Source organism: Catharus ustulatus, chromosome 4, assembly GCF_009819885.2.
Source record: "Catharus ustulatus isolate bCatUst1 chromosome 4, bCatUst1.pri.v2, whole genome shotgun sequence".
Classification (NCBI taxonomy): domain Eukaryota; kingdom Metazoa; phylum Chordata; class Aves; order Passeriformes; family Turdidae; genus Catharus; species Catharus ustulatus.
The window spans coordinates 2,972,449-2,993,621 of record NC_046224.1 but is presented as its reverse complement, the minus strand read 5'-3'; the positions used below and the strand labels follow the sequence as shown (position 1 = coordinate 2,993,621).

Sequence of the window (21,173 nt, the reverse complement as noted above, 5' to 3'; positions counted from 1 at the left end):
TCAGGTTTTTTAATGTCTCTCTCCACACAGTTGGATGAATTTTGGCTCTGCCGAACGGCAGGAGCAAAGCTGAGCAGGCATCTCTGATCACACAGCCAGCCAAGCGTGGGGCTGCCTGTGCCAGCTCCTGCTCCTCCTCTCTGCCAGCCAAGCCCAGGTCTGGCCTCCAGCAATCTCCCAGCCCCATGCCAGAGCCTCTCTGGAGCTCAGAGCCTGCCAAAGGCTTTGCAGAGAGCTCAGCCAATGCCTTGGCCATGGTGTAGCTCCTGATTCTCCAGCCCAGGCATTCCTAGAGCAGAGCCCGTCCATCTGCCAGAGCATGGAGCAGATTTTAGCCTGGCAGACCTCACCTGGGCTCCCATCAAGCTGCTGTCACCACTCAGGTAATGCAGGCTCTGTGTAGACCCCAAGATTTGTGAACAATGTCTCACTGTACTCCCATCTCCCTCCAGAGAGCTGGGGTGGAGGAGGAAGATGTGGGCAGTGTTGGAGTGTGTGAAACAGAGTTCACAAAGTTCCTCAGAGAATGCAGGGACTGAATAAAAACCTTCAGAGAAATTAAAGTATGTTAAGCCATACAGACATTAAACAGAGGTGCAAGCTTTAGTTTTAAGTGAGTAGAAATATTATTGAGTTGCATAAATACGAAGTAGAAGTCTTAGTTTTAAGTAAGTAATAACATGCTTTAAGTGCTTTAAAAGAGTAAAAAGTCCTAGAATATTGCAATGTTTAGGCCTCAGTGGAAGCTCAAAAACTTAGCTCCAGACATAATGAAAACATAAGAACATTGCTTACATTCTTCAGATAGAACAGATAGAATTATTTGCATGAATAGATAGGCTGTATGCACAAGTTATGTGTCAGAATTAACACCACTTTCATACTATAGAGCTAGAATTCTGGTAGGTTTAAAAGAAATGCTTCAAGTTTGTGTTTTTGGGTAATTAACAAATAAAAGTCTGTGTAATGGAGTGAGAGCTCTCTCTTCCTCCACTATCATCACCACCACATGGGAGAAGAAGAAGAACGAAAAAAGAAGGAAAAAAAAGAAACACCAGGGAGCTCCTGCCCTCTACTCAGGACTCTGTACCAGAGAATTGCTGCTCCTTCTTGGGACTTTGTACCAGGCTGCAGCTTCTGCTTTAATTCAGGACTCTATGTCAGGAAACTTTTAGCACAGACTTTGTCATTTGGGACCCTTTGTCCTTACAAGCAACTTCACAGCAACCAACAACTGCTCTTGCCTCTTTGAAGACCTAAATCCATAGCAATCTCGACAGGGCAGGGCATGGACAGACTGACACTGTGGTTTTCTGATTTCACTGCAATCCAGAATGCAGCAAAGGTGAAATTCCCTCAGTGACAGGGGTTGTTTTTATAGGGGGTGCCACATAGAAAACCTGGCCTCAGTAATGTGAGGGTCATGCAAAGCTGGATGAGGCAGGCAAACATTCTCCTCTGTCATACAACAGGTTTTCCTTGTCCCTGAGCGGCAGAAAATATTAAATCCAGTCTAAAACTCAAGCCACAGAAGGGTTAAGACCAAAGAGAACCTTAATTGAGTAGGCCTAATGCACATGGATTTATGAATCTTCCAAACAAGTGAGTGATCAGACAGAATTTAGCAGGTAACAAATGACAGGATGAGAGGAAATGGCCCTAAAGTTGTGTCAGGGAGGTTTAGGTTGGAAATTAGGAAAAATTTCTTCACTGAAAGGATGATCAGATGGTGGGACAAGCTGTCCAGGGGAGTTGTGGGATCACAATCCCTAGAAGTTTTCAGAAAGTTGTGGATTTTGCACAAGGGGACATGGTTTAGTGATGGAATTGGCAGCATTGGACTGATGATAGGAATGAATGATCTTAGAGGTCTTTTACAACCTAAATGATTTTATGTTCAAATATGATCTAAGATAACAGCAAACATTTCCCCTTTCAACCCTGATTTTTTTATGGGGACCTGTTTCACCCTTTGTGGGACACAGCATAATAAAGTCACCACATCCCCACCAATGACACAGAATCTCTGGAATTCAGGACTGAGCAGGGAGGTATGAGAGGAGCTGGAGGCAGGAAATGTGTCTGTTTTACCTCCAAATCCCTCAGGACTGGATGATCCTCAATGCCAGGGAAAAGCACCCTCATGGTGTAGGTTCGGTAGTCGAGGAAAGGGATCCCAGCTCCATCCAGGTCACTCGTCAGCTCATGGATATCTGTCTGCAGCTCTGCAAAGGCTGGCACAGAAACAGAGCAACTCAGGGAGCAGTGAAAATCCAGGTCAGCCTCAGCACAATGGGAGAAGCACCCTCATGAAGGAGAACAAGGAGAGGCAACGTGTGGAGAGGGAGAAAATGGATCAGAGCAGAGTCGCCTTTCCCACAGCTCAGCCTTTCCCCAAGGACATATCCAAAGATTTCTGTGGATTTGGAATTATCAAATCCAGTCAGGAGAGGGTGGAGAAAGTCTGGACTAAGGGAAAGTCAGATTAGATCCAGGTTTGAGCCTCACCCAAAGGGTTCTACATGGCGGTATTTTGGCTAAAAGCTTTGTAATTGAGAAAGTGATTAGTCTTTTTTTTTTTTTTTTTGTCTTTACTTAAAGTTAGGATTGGATTTTTTGTTTGGGCTTGGTTGTTTACTAAATTTTATTTAAAGTATGGAGAGCTCTTTAGCACTCCTAGCTTTTAAGCTAAAAGGGAGAAAATGGAGGTGAATTTAGTTAGTTACAAGGATTTTAAAGTTTAACTATTTAATGAAAAGCTAACATCTATATTATTTATATTTTTGAATTAATAACCAAGCACTTGTTACTCGCAATGCAGTATTTTCTAACCAATTCAAAAAGTACCACTTAAAACCTAAAGAAGAAAGAACAAGAAAGAGATGACACCCAAGAACTTCTATTTTATCTCACACTTACTGTATTTTAAAATCTTGAATTCAGAACCCTTCTAACTGCACAGTTAAATATTCTATTCTAATAATATTATTTTATTATTATTTTATAATATTATTCTGATATTATATTCCATTCTAACAGTGATTTATCACTCAGATTTGGAAGCTTTCTCCACGACCCCAAGTCAAAGCAGTGTTCTGCTGGGGGGTCAGTGTCAAAAAGCACAGAAAGCTCCAAACTCCCAGGTTCAGGGCTCCAACATGACTGGATGCCTCCCTTCTGCCATCACTGTCACCCTGCCTTCCTCACCTACCTTCTTTGCACTCCAGGGCCACCCTGGACTCCAGGTTGTCCATCTGCATCTGCAGGCGCTTGAGGGTGAGGTCGCTCTCCCGGGACTTGCGCTTGTACGCGATCAGCACGGCCACGATGAAGATGATGAGCAGCCCGCCGGCCACCGCGATGCTGACGATGGCTGGCAGGCTCAGAGGGCTGTCTGGGGAGATGTAGACCATCCCTGGGGAGAACTCCATCCCTCCTACACGAGCCTAGAGGGAAAGCAGCAGGGAGTGCGTTGAAACTGTTGAACTCTGTCATCGTCCTGGCTGAGGGCGAGTGGTGACATCCCCTTGTCTCCCAAACCAAAAGGAGAAGTATTTGGATATGGAACAGCTTAAAAAAACCTCAAAATGCCAGACAGAATCATCTCTGTTGACAGATAGAATCACCTCTGTTTCCAGATAGAATCACCTCTGTTGACAGCTAGAATGACCAACCACAAAAGGAACTCGTGGTGAGACAAGTCACCGGTCACAATTTCTCCATGTCAGTTTGGATTTCATTCTGGACTTTTCATTCCCCATCCTGATGTGTTGCACTGATGTCACTTAGTCCCAAAATACACACACAGAACACAGAGCCCAAGGTGTGGTCTGATCTAACCCCACAGTGGGACAGAGGAATCAGAGCCACTATTTTCTTTTGACTCTCCCACCAGATCAAACTGTACTTGGAAGCCTCTGGGATAGTGAAAAGCCACCACAAACCCCACAAAGCCTGGCCCATTCTTTTTGCAGTCTCTATTTTAGCCACACATTGCCAGGGTGACTGCAGATGCTCACCAGTAGGAGCTGAACACAGCTTTTTGTTCTCCATGTACTTCCAGTGGTGCCCAGAGCTCCTTCCAGCCTCTGGAAAAAGCTGCTGTGAAAGGTTTAACAACCAGAAAGGTTTTAACAACCAGAAAGGAACCCTGAAAGCGCTCCTGCAAGCCCAACAAAACGTTCTGCTGAAGCAAGTCTCTTGGAGCCCTTTTCTACAATATGAACATCACTCCCAACAGGAATCCCACAGCATTCTGCTGGCTTCAGGCTACTGCAAGGCTCTTCAAAGCTATTTGTAGAATAAGCAAGGCTTGAGTGGTGGGAGAAAAGCTCTGCTGGCCAGCCTGAAGTACAAAAAGCCTAGAATACAAAGTTCTAGGGGCGTGCTGTGGTTTGGGAATGCTGGCTGTAGATCAGCAGCAAGCTGGGAAGATTCTGTGCAAAGAGCTTGGAGGATGATGAGCCCCATCACAGCTGAGCTGTGTCACAGAGAGGCACAGCTGGCCCTGCACAAAGGGAAAACTCTTACTGCCAGGCAGAAATGCACTCAAGACCTCAGGGCTGAGTGTTTCCTACTGCCATTGCACCTGGGACACTGCAGTGTGGAATTAAACTGTCCATTGTGAGTTCTCCCTCACATTTCCTCATGTTCCTCATGTTTCTCCCCCACACCCCAGGCTGGTGTTCAGCCTTGTCCTGCATCCCACTGGTAATCTCCAGCCTGTCTGGACACTTATTAATCCCAGGGCTGCCCACATCTCAGCTCAGGCACCTTCTCAGGTTTCCTCTCCAGGCTGCAGGAGGAAGGAGCTGGCCCAGCTGGAGCCAGCAGAAGAGGCTACGGAGCAGAATCACGAATTAATGAATTTTCCCAGGTGTTCTCCACCCCAACCCTTTCTGGGGACATGAATCTCAGTGACCTTATCATCTCCTAGAAGTTATTCCAGTCCCATTGCAGCCTCAGGGAGAAGGTTCTTTTGCTCTACCACCAGGTGTAGGGTGCTCCTCAGTGAGTCCTGGCCAGAGAGACACAACTACAACCCTTATGGCATGGACAAAGCCAAAGCTGTCTGAAAACAGCTGATTTCCATCCACAAGGTGCTCTGATGCCATTTTGGGATGGGGTCTAGAGAGATGAAATGTCCACGATGAAAAACAAAACTAATCCTAAACTCATCTGTTCAGGTAATGGTTTCAAGATGACCAATTGCTACCAAGACACTGATGGCTTGTAGAGCCTTTTCAGTGGCCAAGGAACCTCAGGCCTGCAGTTGGGGATGCAGCAGTAATGAGTTTTCCCATCCATTTCAAGATACAGGATCCAGCTAACTTATAAATCCTGAGGTTTGTTTTTTTGGAATGTGGCCTGCTCAACTGAGCAGGCAAACTGCCAAAATCACAGCTACATCCATGCACTGGAAGTTGTTCCCTTTTTCCCTGGACCACTGTCCCAAATCGTCCCAGCAAAATTTTCTCACAGCTTGCACGCTTTCCTTCCTGTCAGTGGATCAATAAATAGATTAAAACTTTTTCATTTTCTCTTTCTCCAAGCCCTGCAGTCAGATGAGTCCATTCAGGGAATATCAGACTAGACTGAAACAACCCCAATCCCAAATCCCAGAGGGGATCCATCCTCAAAGCTGGAAGAACAGCCCGTCTCCATGGGTGGGATTTCTCTCAGCAAATATTCCGAGTTAGACACTGCAGCGTGATTCCAGAGTCAACAAAGAGAAAAACCACTTTCAGGATGTGATTTATGTGAGTTGCTTCTGGCACCTTTGACATTGGGATGAGGTGTTTCATTCAGTGGAAGTTCCCATTGCTCTCCATTAATGATAAAGGGATCTAAGCTCCAAAAAGCAGGTGTTCAAAGTTAGGCTCAGTGTGTTCCCCTTTAAAGGTGGTTTCATCTCTGGGAAGGTCTCGCAATCCACAAGTGAAGCTGCCATGATCTGAGGGAATCTGGCTCTTGAAGAAGAAAGTCTATGAGGCTGCAGTGTTACTGAGCTTTTAAAACTCAAGAAATATGAGCACATAGCCCTACTCTACTCCTTAACACACTGAGTGGTTGTGGAGGAAGCTATTTTTACCGTCCAGAACACTGACCATGAACCCACCAAACAACAATCTGGCCATTTTTAAAGACTATTAATCATAGATTTGTCCTAAATTACACTGAATGTTCCAAATGGGCTCTACATCTGAGCCTGTTTTTCTCCAAGGAAGTCTTAGTGTTGTAGGAGTTTAGCAGTTCTGAAGGAGTGTCTCTCCTGGTGCAAATTTGTCCTGGCCAAATAAAATTATCCCTCTAAGGATGAGATGAGCCACGCCCTGAACTTCAGCTGCTGCATTTGACCATCTCTCCATTCATTATACAGATTCTGGTGTATTTCCCAGACTGTGTCAGATACCAGCAGCCCTTCAGATGTATTCCACAGCTTCCCTGGCACAGCCACTCGTGGATCTTCCTCACATCTCTTTCTTTTCCTTGGAAGAAACTTTCCTCTGAGTTTTAGTCAATCTTCTTTTAACCTTCGCCCGGGCCTTTTATTTCTTTGCTATTTTTTTCAAATACTTAACTCTGTCATTGTGTAAAAGACAGCTGAACCAGATCAAAGCATGTTGACATCAACGTGTGTCATTGCCACTGCTCCTTCACTTAGGAATGATCTCTGTGTTGCACCAGTTAATTCCCTCCCATGGCTCCCTCTCAGCTCATGGCCACCTCACTTTGCAAGAAAAGGTTTGTTCAACAATTTCCTCAAGGTCAGACAGTAAATCTTTGGCAGAATCAGGAGGAGGAGCTGCTATCAGTTATCCTGGCCATTGAAGAGATGTTTGTGTGCTCAGATCAGAGCAGCAGAGATGCTGTGCTGTGGGGGAGGCATTTTTCACCCTGATTGCAGATGCAAAGCCCATCCTTGAGCACCTCCATCATCTTCCCAGCTTCCCACCAGCATCCTCATTTGACCAGCATCCTCAAAAAGGAATTGTTTTTTAATCTTTGGCTTCACTTAAGCTGTCCCAACCACAGGAGCAGGGCAATCTTCCCAATCAGTGCAGCCTGGCCAGATGTCCATCATCCTGGATCCCCAGGGGCTGATTATTGCTCACCTGGCTTTGAGTTTGGACACCCCAGGACTGGCTTTGTCCGTCTCTGACTAACCATATGTTTAATCATATCCATGAAAATGACAGGCAACATTTATTGCCGTGCTCAAAAGCTTTGGTTTTCACACAGAGAAAATCTCTCACTTCATTATTGCTCCTCTTGGAGAGTCTTAATGTGATTTGCACTGAATGGAGAGTCACGGTGTATTTGCATGGCTGGAAAGGATTATTACCTCTATTTTCCAGATGACAAACTTTGGCACAGAGAAGTTAAGTAGCCACTACAAGGGATCCCAGCAGCAGCCACAAACAAGACCCAAAATGGTCATCATGAACTCTGCTTCCTAAAAGTTCCCAGAAAAAATCTTTTTAGAGATCAAACTCTCTGAGTCTCATTGCACTGAGATAAATAAGTTAATATGTGACAGATACAGCTTTGGAGGGTGCAACAGAAAAACAGTTGTTTACAAGGAATGAGAAATGCTGGTGTCAGTTATCAGCTTTTGTTGTTCCCACCCACAGCTTGGTACAACTCCAGGGTGTTTGCTGATATGATGTTTATCAAGCACCAGCATCAAGGAATTCAAATTATTGAGAGGAAAGTAAAAAAAAGGAGTAAATAAATAAACAGTGAGAGGAGGAGAAGCTGCCTCTGATGTAATCACCAGGTCCATTCTTCACAGGTTCCAGGAAGGATTTGTAGGAGCACACTGAGTTTTATAGGAGTCAAGACTCCAAAGTCCAGCCACATTATTGGCCACATTCTGTTTGGTTTTTTTCTCTCCTACATAAAGGCAAATTTTAGTCACCATCCTGTCAACAAAGTGATGGAGACTGTGCTGAATTTAACAATTTAATGCAGCTGAATTTAACAATTTCATTAGGAACATGCTACATGTGATCTCACATGAGCATCCTGGGTTCACAATCCCATACAAAAACAGAAGAGAGGCCAACTCTCCTACTGGGATTTGATCATGAAAATTGTGTCCACAAAGATCTCCAGATCACTTTTCCACTGTTACTCTTCAAGCTATCCTTGATGAGAATATTACACCAAAAAGGGGCCCTGATGTTTCTGGGAAGGCAGACAGTGATGCAAACCCCTTGGAGCCCTCTGCCAGCTCTTCAGCTCTGCTGTGCCCTCCCAAGCCACCCAGGGAGCAGGGGCTGGGGGCCAGGCATCACTTACCATCACCTTGTGCCTTCCAATGAGGTTTGGGGACTCACAGAGGAGCTGCACGTCTGACACTGTCACAGCACAGGGCTTCTCACCCACCAGAACCGTGTAGTTCAGCTTGGCATTGCCTCCTGCCACCGGTGGGATCAGATTCCTGCCCTGCACAGAAAGGAACATCACACCCCAAAATAACCAAATAAACAGCAGGGAAGAGTTTTCTTTTCCCTCTCTGGTTCATTCCTGGGATACAAGGGTTGGACTGCATTTGATAGGTGTGGATGGCTGATTCCTGACACTGCTCCAGGCCAGGCTTGGAGCAACCTGGACTAGTTGAAAATGTCCCTGCCCATGGCAGGGGGTTGGAATGAGATGGTCTCTAAGGTCCCTTCCAACCCAAATATGATTATATTATGACATTTGTAGTTCACCATTTGCTCCCACAGAGAGGAAAAGCCAATTTAGAAACTCATGCAGAGAACAGCATGAGTGGTTACAGACTCAAAGCAGTCACAAAGACCTGACCTGCTCCTCCCTCTCTGCAGCTGAATGAGAAATGTTCCATCCAAAAGGTCCTGCACAATAAAGCCCTCACTAAACATTGTCAGACAAGTAAGTCAGACCCCTTTCCAAACGTGCAAAAAGCATCTGCAGGTAAAATATTTTCTTTTCATGGAAAAATAGTGATACAGAAATGCTGCATCATCAAACTCCTTCTCTGTATTGTGAAATTTACTGAAATGGCAAAGGACAGGTTTAGGTTTAAACAAGGGTGAGAGGAAGGTCTTGAGTGTACAAGAAAGGAAACAGAGTTGGGTATTTCACTGTCAGCCACATTGCAAGGGTAGAAGATGTTCTCTGGTGAACAGCAGTGGGTACAAATTTAGGTTTTTAATTTATAATTTCTAGTTATGGGTGTGCTTGGTGTTTGCTGATGATGACTCTGCTATGGTTCCATAAGGGGCAAGGAATGGAGGAAATTTCTGGAAATTTCACAATCAGGATGATTTATAGGGGTGCTGGCAGGCACAGAGAGGCAGAATTTGTTTGTCCTTCCTCATCCAGCCCTTGGTGCCCATCTCACCTTCAGGATGATGGGACTTCCAGGCTTCAGCTCCAGGATCCCTGAGGGATTGAAAACCTCGAAGATGGGGTTGGGGTAGTAGGTGAAGTTGGTTTTGTTGAGGATCAGCAGGGACTGCACATTGTCGAGGATGAAACCAAACTCCTCCGGGCGCTCAGCGAGCTCAGACTGGTGATTGGGGTCCACAGCCAGTGCTGGGGCCTGGCAGGTCATCTCTGTGCTGTTCTGCACCTCACAGTTCTGGAAAAAAACCCAAATTAGTGGTTATGGGAAATATAGAGCCTGGCAGGTCATCTCTGTGCTGTTCTGAACCTCACAGTTCTGGGGAAAAACCAAAATAAGGTGTGTTTATGGGAAATAGGGACCCTGGCAGGTCATCTCTGTGCTGTTCTGCACCTCACAGTTCTGGGGAAAAAAACCCAAAATAAAGAGTATTTATGGGAAATAGGGACCCTGGCAGGTCATCTCTGTGCTGTTCTGAACCTCACAGTTCTGGGGAAACAAACCCAAAATAAGGAGTGTTTAGGATACTGGCAGGTCATCTCTGTGCTATTCTGCACCTCACAGTTCTGGGGAAAAAAAACAAAATAAGGTGTGTTTATTGGAAATAGGGACCCTGGCAGGTCATCTCTGTGCTGTTCTGCACCTCACAGTTCTGGGAATAGAGACCCAACACAAGGAATATTTATGAAAAATGCTCCCATCCCTCCTTTGGCTCTCAGGGAGAGGGAGGAGCAGACCCCCGTGGTTATCCTGGTGCTCCACCGCTTCCAGACATCCCCATCACACAATCAAGGCTGGGCAGGGATTAGGAAAGCCTTGCAGAGGCAGGCTGGAGCAGTTTGCACTTCAACAAAGCCTCCTGTGCCTCTTGAGAGAGCTCAGCCTCTGCTGTCAGCATCAGCATCTTTCCCTGACTTTGTTTCCTTCTGGAAATAGAAGTTTCTTCCCTTACTGTTTGCACAGCACAGATTAGTCAAAACCTCGCTACCACCTTGGTCTCACACTCTGGTTGTTTTTCCAAAAGTGTTTGTGCAGTGCATGCTCAGTTGTGCTCCAGTTTGGATTCCAGGTCACCTGAAATGAATCCCAGCAAGCTGGAGAAGCAAAGACAAAGGTGAAGGTCTCAGAAAACCCTGAAATTTGTTTCCACCCTTGCCAAAAACCCTTCCTTTTTGTGTATGTTCTTCAGGGATGAGATAATATTTCTGGAAACAAATCATGCCCTCTTCTTTGGGCTGCAACAGGAGATTTCAGCCCCTGTCCCCACTGTGGCATGTCCCCAGCCCAGCTCTGCAGCTGTACTCACATTGACATGCTCCTTTCCACCGTGCTTTGCCCGGATCTGAGGGTTTTGGATGAGGTCCAGGTGAGTTCCCCACACAGCAATGGGAGTGTTGCCGCTGGAGAATAAGAAATTGAATTAAAAAATGAGCCCAGATGAGAGACGTCAGGACTCATCACACCAGGGATGGGTGAGCTGTGCTCCCAAATGTTGGTTGCAAGGTGTCTGACCACATCTCCTGGTCCCATAGAGAGGGAAGGAAGAACAAAACAAATAATTTTTCTTTCATTCATAAGGGGAGAAATAAGTACAGACAAATGACTGCTAAACCTGCCATGTCAGGCAGCCTCTGGATGGTTCTCATTGACAGGATTCAGCAAGTTTTGGGGATGAGGAGAACATGGAGATTTATCACAGGGTCTTTAAAATTGTCCATGGGCTGTATCTCCTATATCACCTCAATCAATCACAGAATAATAAAATATCCTGAACTGGAACTCACAGGGATCACCCAGTCCAGCTCTTGGCTCTGCAGAGAGACCCCAACAATCCCACCCTGTGCATCCTATATACCTCAATCAGTCACAGAATAATAAAATATCCTGAATTGGAACTCACAGGGATCACCCAGTCCAGCTCCTGGCTCTGCAGAGAGACCAACAATCCCACCCTGTGCATCCTATATCACCTCAATCAATCACAAAATAATAAAATATCCTGAACTGGAACTCACAGGGATCACCAGTCCAGCTCCTGGCTCTGCAGAGAGACCCAACAATCCCACCCTGGCAGTGCTGTCCAAACACCCCTGGAGCTCTGGCAGCCTTGGGGCTGTGCCCATTCCCTGGGGAGCTGTTCCAGCCCACAAAGCCCTCACAGACACAGAAACAGCTTTGAGGATTTTGGGTTGAGCTCCATAGCCCCATATCTAACCTGCTATCAAACCCAGTCCTGTAGAAATTCGAATAAATTGAGCCAAAATCTCCAGTTTTGGTGTGCATCAGGCACTGGCCTGGTTTCCACATGGAAGATCAGGATCCAGCACAAACAGAAATTCCCAATCTCCACTTCCCCTTGCTCAAAGGCAAATTTCCTGACAAAGCCAACTCCCACAAGCCACAGCCCACAGGCATCTGGAGGATTTTCTCACTTTTATGGGGAGATGTAGTGGAGCCCTCCTCACTCCCTGCAGTCACTGTCACTGCAAAACAGCTCTCAGAAACTCCCTTCTCTCCATCCCCTGCTCTCAGAAATACCCTTCTATCCTCCCCCTGCTCTCACAAACTCCCTTCTCTCCTTCCCCTGCCTCTTCCAGCTGCAGCCACCTACTGTGGGACTTGAGGGAATGTAGGGGATGGAGGAGAGAAACTGTAGGACCATTCCCAAGTTTCCCAGGGTTGGCTCTGAGCACCACATTGAGGAGAAGGGTTCACCACAGGCAGCTTTGGCCATCCCAAATTAAAGCAGCTCTGGTCTGTCAGGGTGAGCTCTGCTGTTACAGCAGGGGATGGGCACAGAGGGATCCAGGGCTGAAAGGAGAAAAGTTACCCAAAAAAGCAAAACCTTCACCTGTGAGGCTCACACAGCCAGGACAGGAGGAGGAAATGTCATCAGCAGACATTTCAGACATCACAGCCCCATCTCTGAGGGTTTCCCAGGGTGAGGAGCACTCTGCAGGTTCAGCACCTGCCCCTATAACTCCCTTTGGAAACTCTCCAGGATGCAGTTTATTTCCTGCTGGGAAGGGGAGGCCATGTGGAAATCAATGGGATTGTGAAAAGAAAGTTCAGAATCCCTCTCCTGCCTCCAGGTAAAGCTGCACACACAGGAAAGGTGAAGCACGTGCATTATAAATGAGAAAACACCAGAGAATAAACACCCTGTGAGGAAGAAGGCAACAAACCTCCCCCATTTCTGACCTTTGTTTTCAGTGTTCCTCATTAATCTCCCATTATTAATCAGCTGGGGAGGCAGGAATGAATCCAAACACCCAGAGAAGAGCTGCCAGCTTTGGGTGAGCTCTGCTCCAGTCCCTCCAGTGGCACCCACACTGATGAACCAGTTTGGGTTTACAACCACATCTTTCAGTAGATTCTCCTGGGACACCTCTCTGGAGGCTCCTCGTGGTCTTTTACTCAAGGACTGGACTGGTCCATGCTTAGAGCAACATCTGACCTTGAGTTTGGCAGAATATCTCAAGTTTTTTCTCTCTGAAATCATCAGCTATGACAGGAAATTGCTAACGGGAAATTTTGCAGGGGAAATCCCACATTCTGTTGTTTCCAGAAGATCTGGATGAGTTTTTCTGAATGCACAAGGGACCCTGCTGAAATCACACATCTGCTTGCAAGAGACCTTCCCTTCCCTGCCTTACAGGAAAAAAAAAACAACCTCTCCCTAAAATTCAGTTTCCCTGTAAAGATTCCTGACACAATCCAGGGAGAGCTCATTCAACACCCAGAAGTGTATAAACCAAATTGTTCTTTCTCCACTGTCCTGCATCTGCTGAATTTTTATATCAATAATTAAAAATATTATTTTATTGCTATTATTATATAATTTAACAGTAATATTACTAATATCAATAATCTCTGCTGATTCAAACTAGAAGGGATTTTATAACTTTTCTTGGCTGAAAGTTTTACATGTTCCAAAAAAAAATCCAGTGTGTGAACACACCTACAGGTATTTGTGTCTATACAAGCACAAATCCTTTTATTTAATCAACCAAATCTGTGCACACAGTTTAAAACCCACATGTTAAAAATCCTCTATTTGGGTTGGAATCTGAATTTGCAGGTAATAAACACAGCCACAACACCTGACCAGAGAGAGGGAAAGAAAAAAGGCAAAGCAGCTTTCTGTTTGTTGAAGACTTAAAATCACGCCCAAACTCTCTCTGGCTTGAAAATAAAGTAAATAAAACTGTTTTTTGCCTTGAAAATCACCAGTCCTTGGCATTTGTGCTGTGTCTGGATGCTCAGCCAGGTGGGAGCAGAGCCTGGAGACCTGCTGCTGCTGCCCAGCAAAATAACAGAGGTGCCAAAAGCACTCACAATTAAACTGTTTATTGCCCCAAAAGACCCTGAGTATCATTTTCTGCCTGCAGACTCAGGTAATTGCTGGATGTAACTCACATCAAACCCAGATCAAAAGTATTAATGGAGCCTCATAAAATTTTATTTACTTGCCAGCCCAGCGTGACTTTTCTTTTTTTTTTTTTTTTGGCTATGGAAGTAAATTAGCAGTGATCTTTTCTTTATTGTTTTGAAAAATAGCCTTTGAAAAGGTTTTAAGCCAGGCTTGGTACATTCATTCACTGGTTTAGCAAGGCTGGTTTAGTGGCAATCATCTCTCCCTGGGAACAGCTCAGCCCCACAGTCGCAGCACCTAAAATTATCCCTGACACCCCAAACCTCTGTGGTAATCCTGGATATTCCATCTTCTCTCTCCAGGGTTGTGAACCTTTGGAGTGACTCCAAAATGCTGGAGAAGGAGGGTGAAATTGGGTAGTTCTGGTTAAAATGGGGCATCTCTCAATGCTCAAGTTGATGTTTCCTGATTTCAGATGAAGAAAGCAAACAGGACCCAAGAATTCTCCATCACTGGAAATGCTCAGATCATCCCTGGAAGTGTTCAAAAGCTGGTGGATGTGTCACTTGGGGACACATTTTGGTGGTGAACATATCAGTGCTAGGTTAAGAATTGTAGTCAATTCTCTCAGGGGTCTTTTCCAGCCTTAACAATTCCATGAGTGATGAGACAAGTGCTGTCCCAGTCATCCATCCCAGCAGCTACACACCCCACAAATAACTAAACAATCACCTTGCCCTTATTTCCATTATTCTGGGATTTGGGATGGGAGATCCCATCCATCCAGCCATGGGACACAGAGTCCCTGCACCTCCAGGCTGGGTAAAACTTTGCTAACACACCTGAGGCATCTCCTTGGCTGCTCCTTCACCTCAGTCTGGCAGCTTCAGCACAGAAATCACCTTTTAAGCAGCACTGAACTCACTTTATAAGGGAGTAAAGTGATTTCTCATTTCGCTGATAACCTGGACTCTGGCTGAAAAGAAAAGCCCCGAATGGAAAATCCCAACACTAAAGCTTCAAGCCCAATGTGCAAAGACTCAATCCGGCTAAATCAGCAAATTCCCTCACGGTAATTAAAGGCACTAATTGATTTGTGAAAACATCTTTGGGATGGGAGCTGAACTGGGGGGATTTACTGCTCCTAATCCCCAGGGACTCCAATCAGTCCAGTTTGACAGGGAAGCAGAGAGCAGCCGTGGATGAATGAGGGGACACTAACATTTCTTATTTTGTATCTCTTCAAGGAAAAGTGCATTTTCAGTGCATTTAATGACCAATTTCTCCCTTCCTGAGGCCATTCCTCCAGGCTTCTGATTGTCTGGATATCACTTTGAAACCTTCCACAACCAGGGCAAACGCTGCTCTCAGGCACCTTCATGTGAACCCTATGAATCCACCAAAGCAGCATCAAGGGGGTGAGGAGAAAAAGGGATCCCTAACGAGGAGAAAGGCTCTTGGATAGGGCAGGGAGCAGGGTTCCATCGTGTTTCATCTCAGGACAGAGCCCTGGGGCTTTCAGGCACCGTGGCCAAACAGGCAGTGCTTAGTCCTGAGGCATCAACTCCACGAGGGCTGTGGGAAATGTTGGAATTTCAATTCCATGAGGGCTGTGGGAAATGTTGGAATTTCAATTCCATGAGGACTGTGGGAAATGGTTAAATTTCAATTCCATGAGGGCTGTGGGTAATATTGGAATTTCAATTCCATGAGGGCTGTGGGTAATATTGGAATTTCAATTCCATGAGGACTGTGGGAAATGGTGGAATTTAAATTCCATGAGGGCTGTGGGAAATGGTTAAATTTCAAGTCCATGAGGGCTGTGGGAAATGTTGGAATTTCAAATTCATGAGGGTTGTGGGAAATGTTGGAATTTCAGTTCCATGAAGGCGGTGGGAAATGTAGGAATTGCAGCTTGCAAACTGTGAGAGAATGAAATGGTTCATGGCTTAAATATTGCTGAAATCATGGGAAGGTTTCTGCCCACTGCAGCAAACTGAAAAGAAGCAACTGATCTTCTGTGGCCACCAAATACACCCACAAACAGAATTTGGAGTGTGGAGGGATGTCCCTTGATATCTGATGGATCCAGTCTGTGGCCATCACCTCAACCAACAGACACTGAAATTGCAATGAGCAAGTTTTGTGGAGCCTGTGACTGGTGCAATCTTTCTGCTCTCACTCTTTCCTTTTCTCTCTTGTGCATTTTCTTATGTGATATTTTTAGGTTTTTGTATTTTCATGTTGCTAGAGGTAATAACAACAATAATGGCTGTGTAGATGCTTTCCCCTGCCACCAAATCGTTCTGAAATAAACCTATATACATATTTACAATATATATAGGTATATATATGTGTATATATATATAGAAATATATACATGCACACATATATATCTATATATGCAGGTATATATTGATATCTATATATTTTTTTAAATATACATGTTTTTACATATTTATAACATACATTTACAAACACTGATCATTCAGTGTTGTTTCACTTTAATTCACCCCAGTGGATCTGGGAAGCATCTCTGCACAAATTCTTGGTGGACATAATGCTTGGGAATCAATTTTCTACACCAAGGACCAAAGTTCTCAGATCAGTGCTCCTTTATAAAAATATGGGAATTGAGAGAGGGTTCTCCTCTGAGGGACACTCACCTGAAGATGCTCCACTCAGGCTCGATCCTCAGGATGGTGGGATCCTCTACATATTCATAGTGCAGCTCCTGATGGATCTTGGCCTTGTCCACTCTCACAGACACCTTCACCTTCTCAAAGCCCTCGTAGGAGGCTGTGGTGTTACAGACAATGTGCTTGGTGGATCTCCTGGGAGGAGGAGAAAATAAATGTGAACCAGGTGCTACCAGCAGCAAAACGGTGCCAAAAAGAGCCCAGTTGCAGTAATTTCACAATTATAAGCCGCACCGAGTATAAGCCGCACTTCTGGGTTTCAGCAACTTTTTGTTCTTTGTCCATACATAAGCCGCACCTGATTATAAGCCGCACATTACAACACAGAGTGTGATGAAAGGTATCTATTCTATCACCATCTGTTGAGGGCGGGGCAGTGATCCTGATCTCTGTGGGAGATATTCTGTTAATGGGCATCCATTGAAACCAGCAGGGGCAGTGTTCTTTATCTCATGGGATATCTCCTGTTCATGGCCATGGTTTATAAACCAGCTGGGGCAGTGTTCTTTATCTCATGGGATATCTCCTGTTCATGGCCATGGTTTATAAACCAGCTGGGGCAGTGTTCTTTATCTCATGGGATATCTCCTGTTCATGGCCATGGTTTATAAACCAGCTGGGGCAGTGTTCTTTATCTCATGGGATATCTCCTGTTCATGGCCATGGTTTATAAACCAGCTGGGGCAGTGTTCTTTATCTCATGGGATATCTCCTGTTCATGGCCATGGTTTATAAACCAGCTGGGGCAGTGTTCTTTATCTCATGGGATATCTCCTGTTCATGGCCATGGTTTATAAACCAGCTGGGGCAGTGTTCTTTATCTTTTCACAACCCATCCTTCCTCCAGCCAGTCATTTTCTGCTCATGGCCATTGAGTCCCACTGTGGCACTGATAAAATTACTGCATCCCATTGGGAGTTGCTCCAGCCAGGGGGAAGAGCCCAACATTTCTTACCAAGATAAAAACAGAGGGTTTGGGACACTAAGGGAGCCCCTTTCTCCACTGGACTCCAGAGGAAAACCGGATTTCTCCACATCCCCACTGGAGCTTTAGAGGGAAACTGCACCTTGTACAGGAGCACTGCTCCAACTGAGCCACATCTGTCACTGCAGGAGGATGCAGCCACCATGGAATGGGACTGCTGCCAACACCCTGCCTGACGGGTGTCAGGTTGTACTCTGACTGTGTCAGGGTTTGGGGTTTGTTCTTTGTAGTGCTGTATTTCTATTTTAATTTCCCTAGAAAAGAACTGTTATTCCTATTCCCATATCTTTGCCTGAGAGCCCCTTGATTTCAAAATTATAATAATTTGGAGGGAGGGGTTTACATTCTCCATTTCAAAGAGAAGCTCCTGCCTTTCTCAGCAGACACCTGTCCTCCAAACTAAAACAGCAACTTTTCCTTCTTTGTCCATATATAAACCACACCTGATTATAAGCCTCACTTTGGGTTCGGACCAAAACTTTAGTCAAAATGGTGCGGCTTATAATCATGAAATTACTGTATTTATTCTCATCTACTGTGGCCCAAACCTAAGCACTGAAGAGGTGAAACTCAGTGTGAACCATTTATGTTCCTGTAGCAGTGTCTGGGGAGGTGGCATTGCCTTTTCACTGATTTAAATAAAACCCAAGAGCTCTCATCTCTCAGGACTCAGAGTAAAAATCTGAACCCCAAGGGCAGCCCAGACCAGGCCTCTCTCCAGAATTATTTCTCTGTGATTAAATATTTGATGGATGTTTCCTTCCTGCCTGCAGACATGTGCAGTAGCAGCTCATAAAAGGGGTGTTTGCACCTCAGCTTTGCAGTCTGGGATCATAAAGTTTACTTTGCATTAGGACTGTAAGTCTTGTTTAAGTGCAGTTTGCAGCGTGCCTGGGACCTTTGGAAGTGCTAATACAGTGGGAAGCATTTTATGATTATGTTTAAAAACGATTCTGCGTAAACCTTCTCTTTTTAGCAGGGCTCAAAACCAGCTCCAGGTCTGCATTCCTTTCCAAAAGAGTCAAAAATCCAGGCACCAAACATTCTCAAGCTTCCCAGTCCTGTGATTTGTGATGCAGCCTCATCTTATACCCCTAAAATGGGGCTGGAAGTCACCTTCAATGGCTGCACCCTCTAAATTCCCCCAAAAGACAGAGCTCCATCCCTCCTAAAATCCCCCAGTCTTCAGTGAGCATCTCCAAGCAGCCGTGGCTCCCACTTGGCATTTCAAATCACAGCCTGTGACTTCACCCTGCTGAATTTTGGATGCTGGATCGCTCCACAGCCATGACAGGCTGCTAAAGAGGATCCCCAGAGCCAGCAGAGGGAAGGGCATTGCCCCAGGGCAGTGCTCCCAGGTCTCCTGTGAATGAGCTCTTCCTCTGCCAAGGACATATTTGGGAGAAATGTGCCAACTTCACCTTCGGCCCCCATCACTACTGGCAGCAAAATGTGTTGCCCTGGGTATTTTAGAGCTGTGGGAGCCCCTGGGAATGGGATTCAGACTCATTCTCACAGGGATCAGGGAACATCCAGCAGGTAACACTGACATTAAGCCTCTCTGAAGCGCCATTGAACGGGAGCCAACACGGAGCTGAAATGTTGCAAATCATCCATTTCTTAGCACTACAGGACTATTCTGGGATAAAAGGGAGGTGGTTTAGTACTTCAAACTGATGTTGTCAGATTTTCTTTGTCACCTCTACTAAAGCAGGGACATGAAAATGAATCTTTTAAACGACGCACTCCCAGCGCAAGTAGCAGAGCGCAGGACCGTGGAGAATTGTACTGAAATTTGACAAGAGGCCACGGGAAAAAGCACATCAAATACCAGTCAAAAACAATGAAATAAATCCTATTTTCTCTCCCCAAAACATGGCCAGCAAGGCTGTGCATGGTGCAGAATGCACAAGTCCTGTTGCAGCGCAGACTTGGCCACGAGCACAGGAGGCACCTGAAGGACGAGGTGTCAGGGCTGCAGGAGAAGTTTCCTGGATTTAATTGGCATTTTATCTCTCACACTCAGCAGGAAGGGCTCATCTGTACCTGTAGAAGAGGCAGGGCTGTCTCCCAAAGGTCACAATGACGTTGCTGCCAGCGTTGAGGTTGTTGCCTGTGATTGTCACCTGGGTGCCACCCGACACTGGTCCCCGCTTCGGCTTCAGGTCAGAGAGGGTCAGGGTCTGTGGAGGCAAAGGGAGGTGTTGGAGACACAGCAGAGGAGCAGAGGGACCTTCCCTCTCCTGTTAGTGGTGGGGAGAGGGAGGCACTCCCAAGGATTAACCAGGATTTCTGACGTTGGTCTTCTGGCTGATAAAGGAACCTGAGGTGACACCAGTCCTGTCAGAGACCCTCTGACTGAATGCCACGTTTGGTGGGATGAGTTCAGCACCAACCCCAGCCTGTTCTCACCTCTCCAAAATGAGATCTGCCCTTGTACCCACTCAGAAATAATCCTACAAAGGCAGGTCCATGCCTGGAGCACCTTGGGTCACAATCTCTCATCCCCACTGCTTGTTTGGCACAGCTCAGGGGACTTTCTGCTGTCACACAGCACCAGCTCTGCAGGGTAATTCAGGCAGCGAACTGGTTTGATTGGATCTTAATGGGGAACCTCCACCTCCAAACTGTGGAACTCAGAAAGGATGAAAATCGTTTGGTTATGAAAAGATCACTCAACTTTATTGATTCTCAGAATCACAGAATGGTTTGGGTTGGAAGAGACCTTAAAAATAATCTCATTCCAACCTCCCTGCCATGGCAGAGACACCTTTCACTGCCCCAGGCTGTTCCAAGCCTCATCCAGCCTGGCACTGGACACTTCCAGGGATGAGGGACAGCTTCTTTATCCTCACCACCCTCACAGGGAACAATTCCTTCCCAGTATTCCACCTAACCCTGCCCTCTGGCAGTGGGAAGCCATTCCCCCTTGGATGGAGGCGAGCTGTGGCTCAGCAGAACACCTGAGTTTGTTCCACATAGGATCCCAGAATCACAGAGGTTGGAAAAGACCTCCAAGATCATCCACCCCCACCCTGACAGCCAGAACAGAGCACATCCAGCTGCTCTTTGAACACCTCTAGGGATGGGGCTCCATCCCCTCCTGGTGCAATTCTGGTGTTCAACAATCCTTTCCATGAAGAAATTCCTCCTCATGTCCAACCTGAACCTGCCCTGGTGCAAAATGCCCACATTTGACCCAATGTTTCTCTTATCTGGCTTGGGTGTTGAGGCATCCTTGAGCTGTCCTGCACTGACACACGGTGCTGGTGCTCCTGTCCTCTGAAATGCCACAGCCACAAAAGCAGCACTGCCCACTCGAACACCTTTTCCCTTTTCCTGCTGATCTTCTGAGCCTCTTTTCCCAGCCTAACACAGCACTGTGTTAATATATCAGAGAGGGGCACAATTCCTTTAGAGGCCCCAAATCTCAAAACTCTTTTTCCTACCCTGCTACTCCCCCTTCTTCCCCAAATCAAGATAAAATACTCGTGCTCTGAAGGCACAGATCACCCTGTTACCACAATGCAGAGAGGAGACATCAATATTCAGGGAGAAATTTGGAGTTACAGTTTATTCTTTCATTTGCATTTTAATAGAAAAACTTTCCATTCAGTCCCAAGTGAAAAGCTACTATATGCATTTAAATGAAGATTATTTCTTTCCCCCTCTCTTTAAGAATGATGACACAAGTGCTTGAAGCTCTCAGCTCCTCTGAGCGAGCAGGTACATCACGCA

The 21,173-nt window shown here is 45.8% G+C and overlaps 1 protein-coding gene across 2 annotated transcripts in view; it reads right to left on the bottom strand.

The window, feature by feature from the left end:
• PLXNA4 (plexin A4) overlaps nucleotides 1-21,173 on the bottom strand; it is a 450,712-nt gene that overhangs the window by 45,290 nt on the left and 384,249 nt on the right. For both annotated transcript variants that reach the window (XM_033057624.2, XM_033057622.2), the window contains exons 15-21: nucleotides 19,482-19,618; nucleotides 16,418-16,585; nucleotides 10,683-10,776; nucleotides 9,374-9,613; nucleotides 8,305-8,451; nucleotides 3,212-3,446; nucleotides 2,092-2,234 (exon numbers count right to left, since the gene is read on the bottom strand). In XM_033057624.2, the coding sequence (XP_032913515.1) occupies nucleotides 2,092-2,234; nucleotides 3,212-3,446; nucleotides 8,305-8,451; nucleotides 9,374-9,613; nucleotides 10,683-10,776; nucleotides 16,418-16,585; nucleotides 19,482-19,618 (1,164 nt within the window). The remainder of the gene's footprint in view (nucleotides 1-2,091; nucleotides 2,235-3,211; nucleotides 3,447-8,304; nucleotides 8,452-9,373; nucleotides 9,614-10,682; nucleotides 10,777-16,417; nucleotides 16,586-19,481; nucleotides 19,619-21,173) is intronic.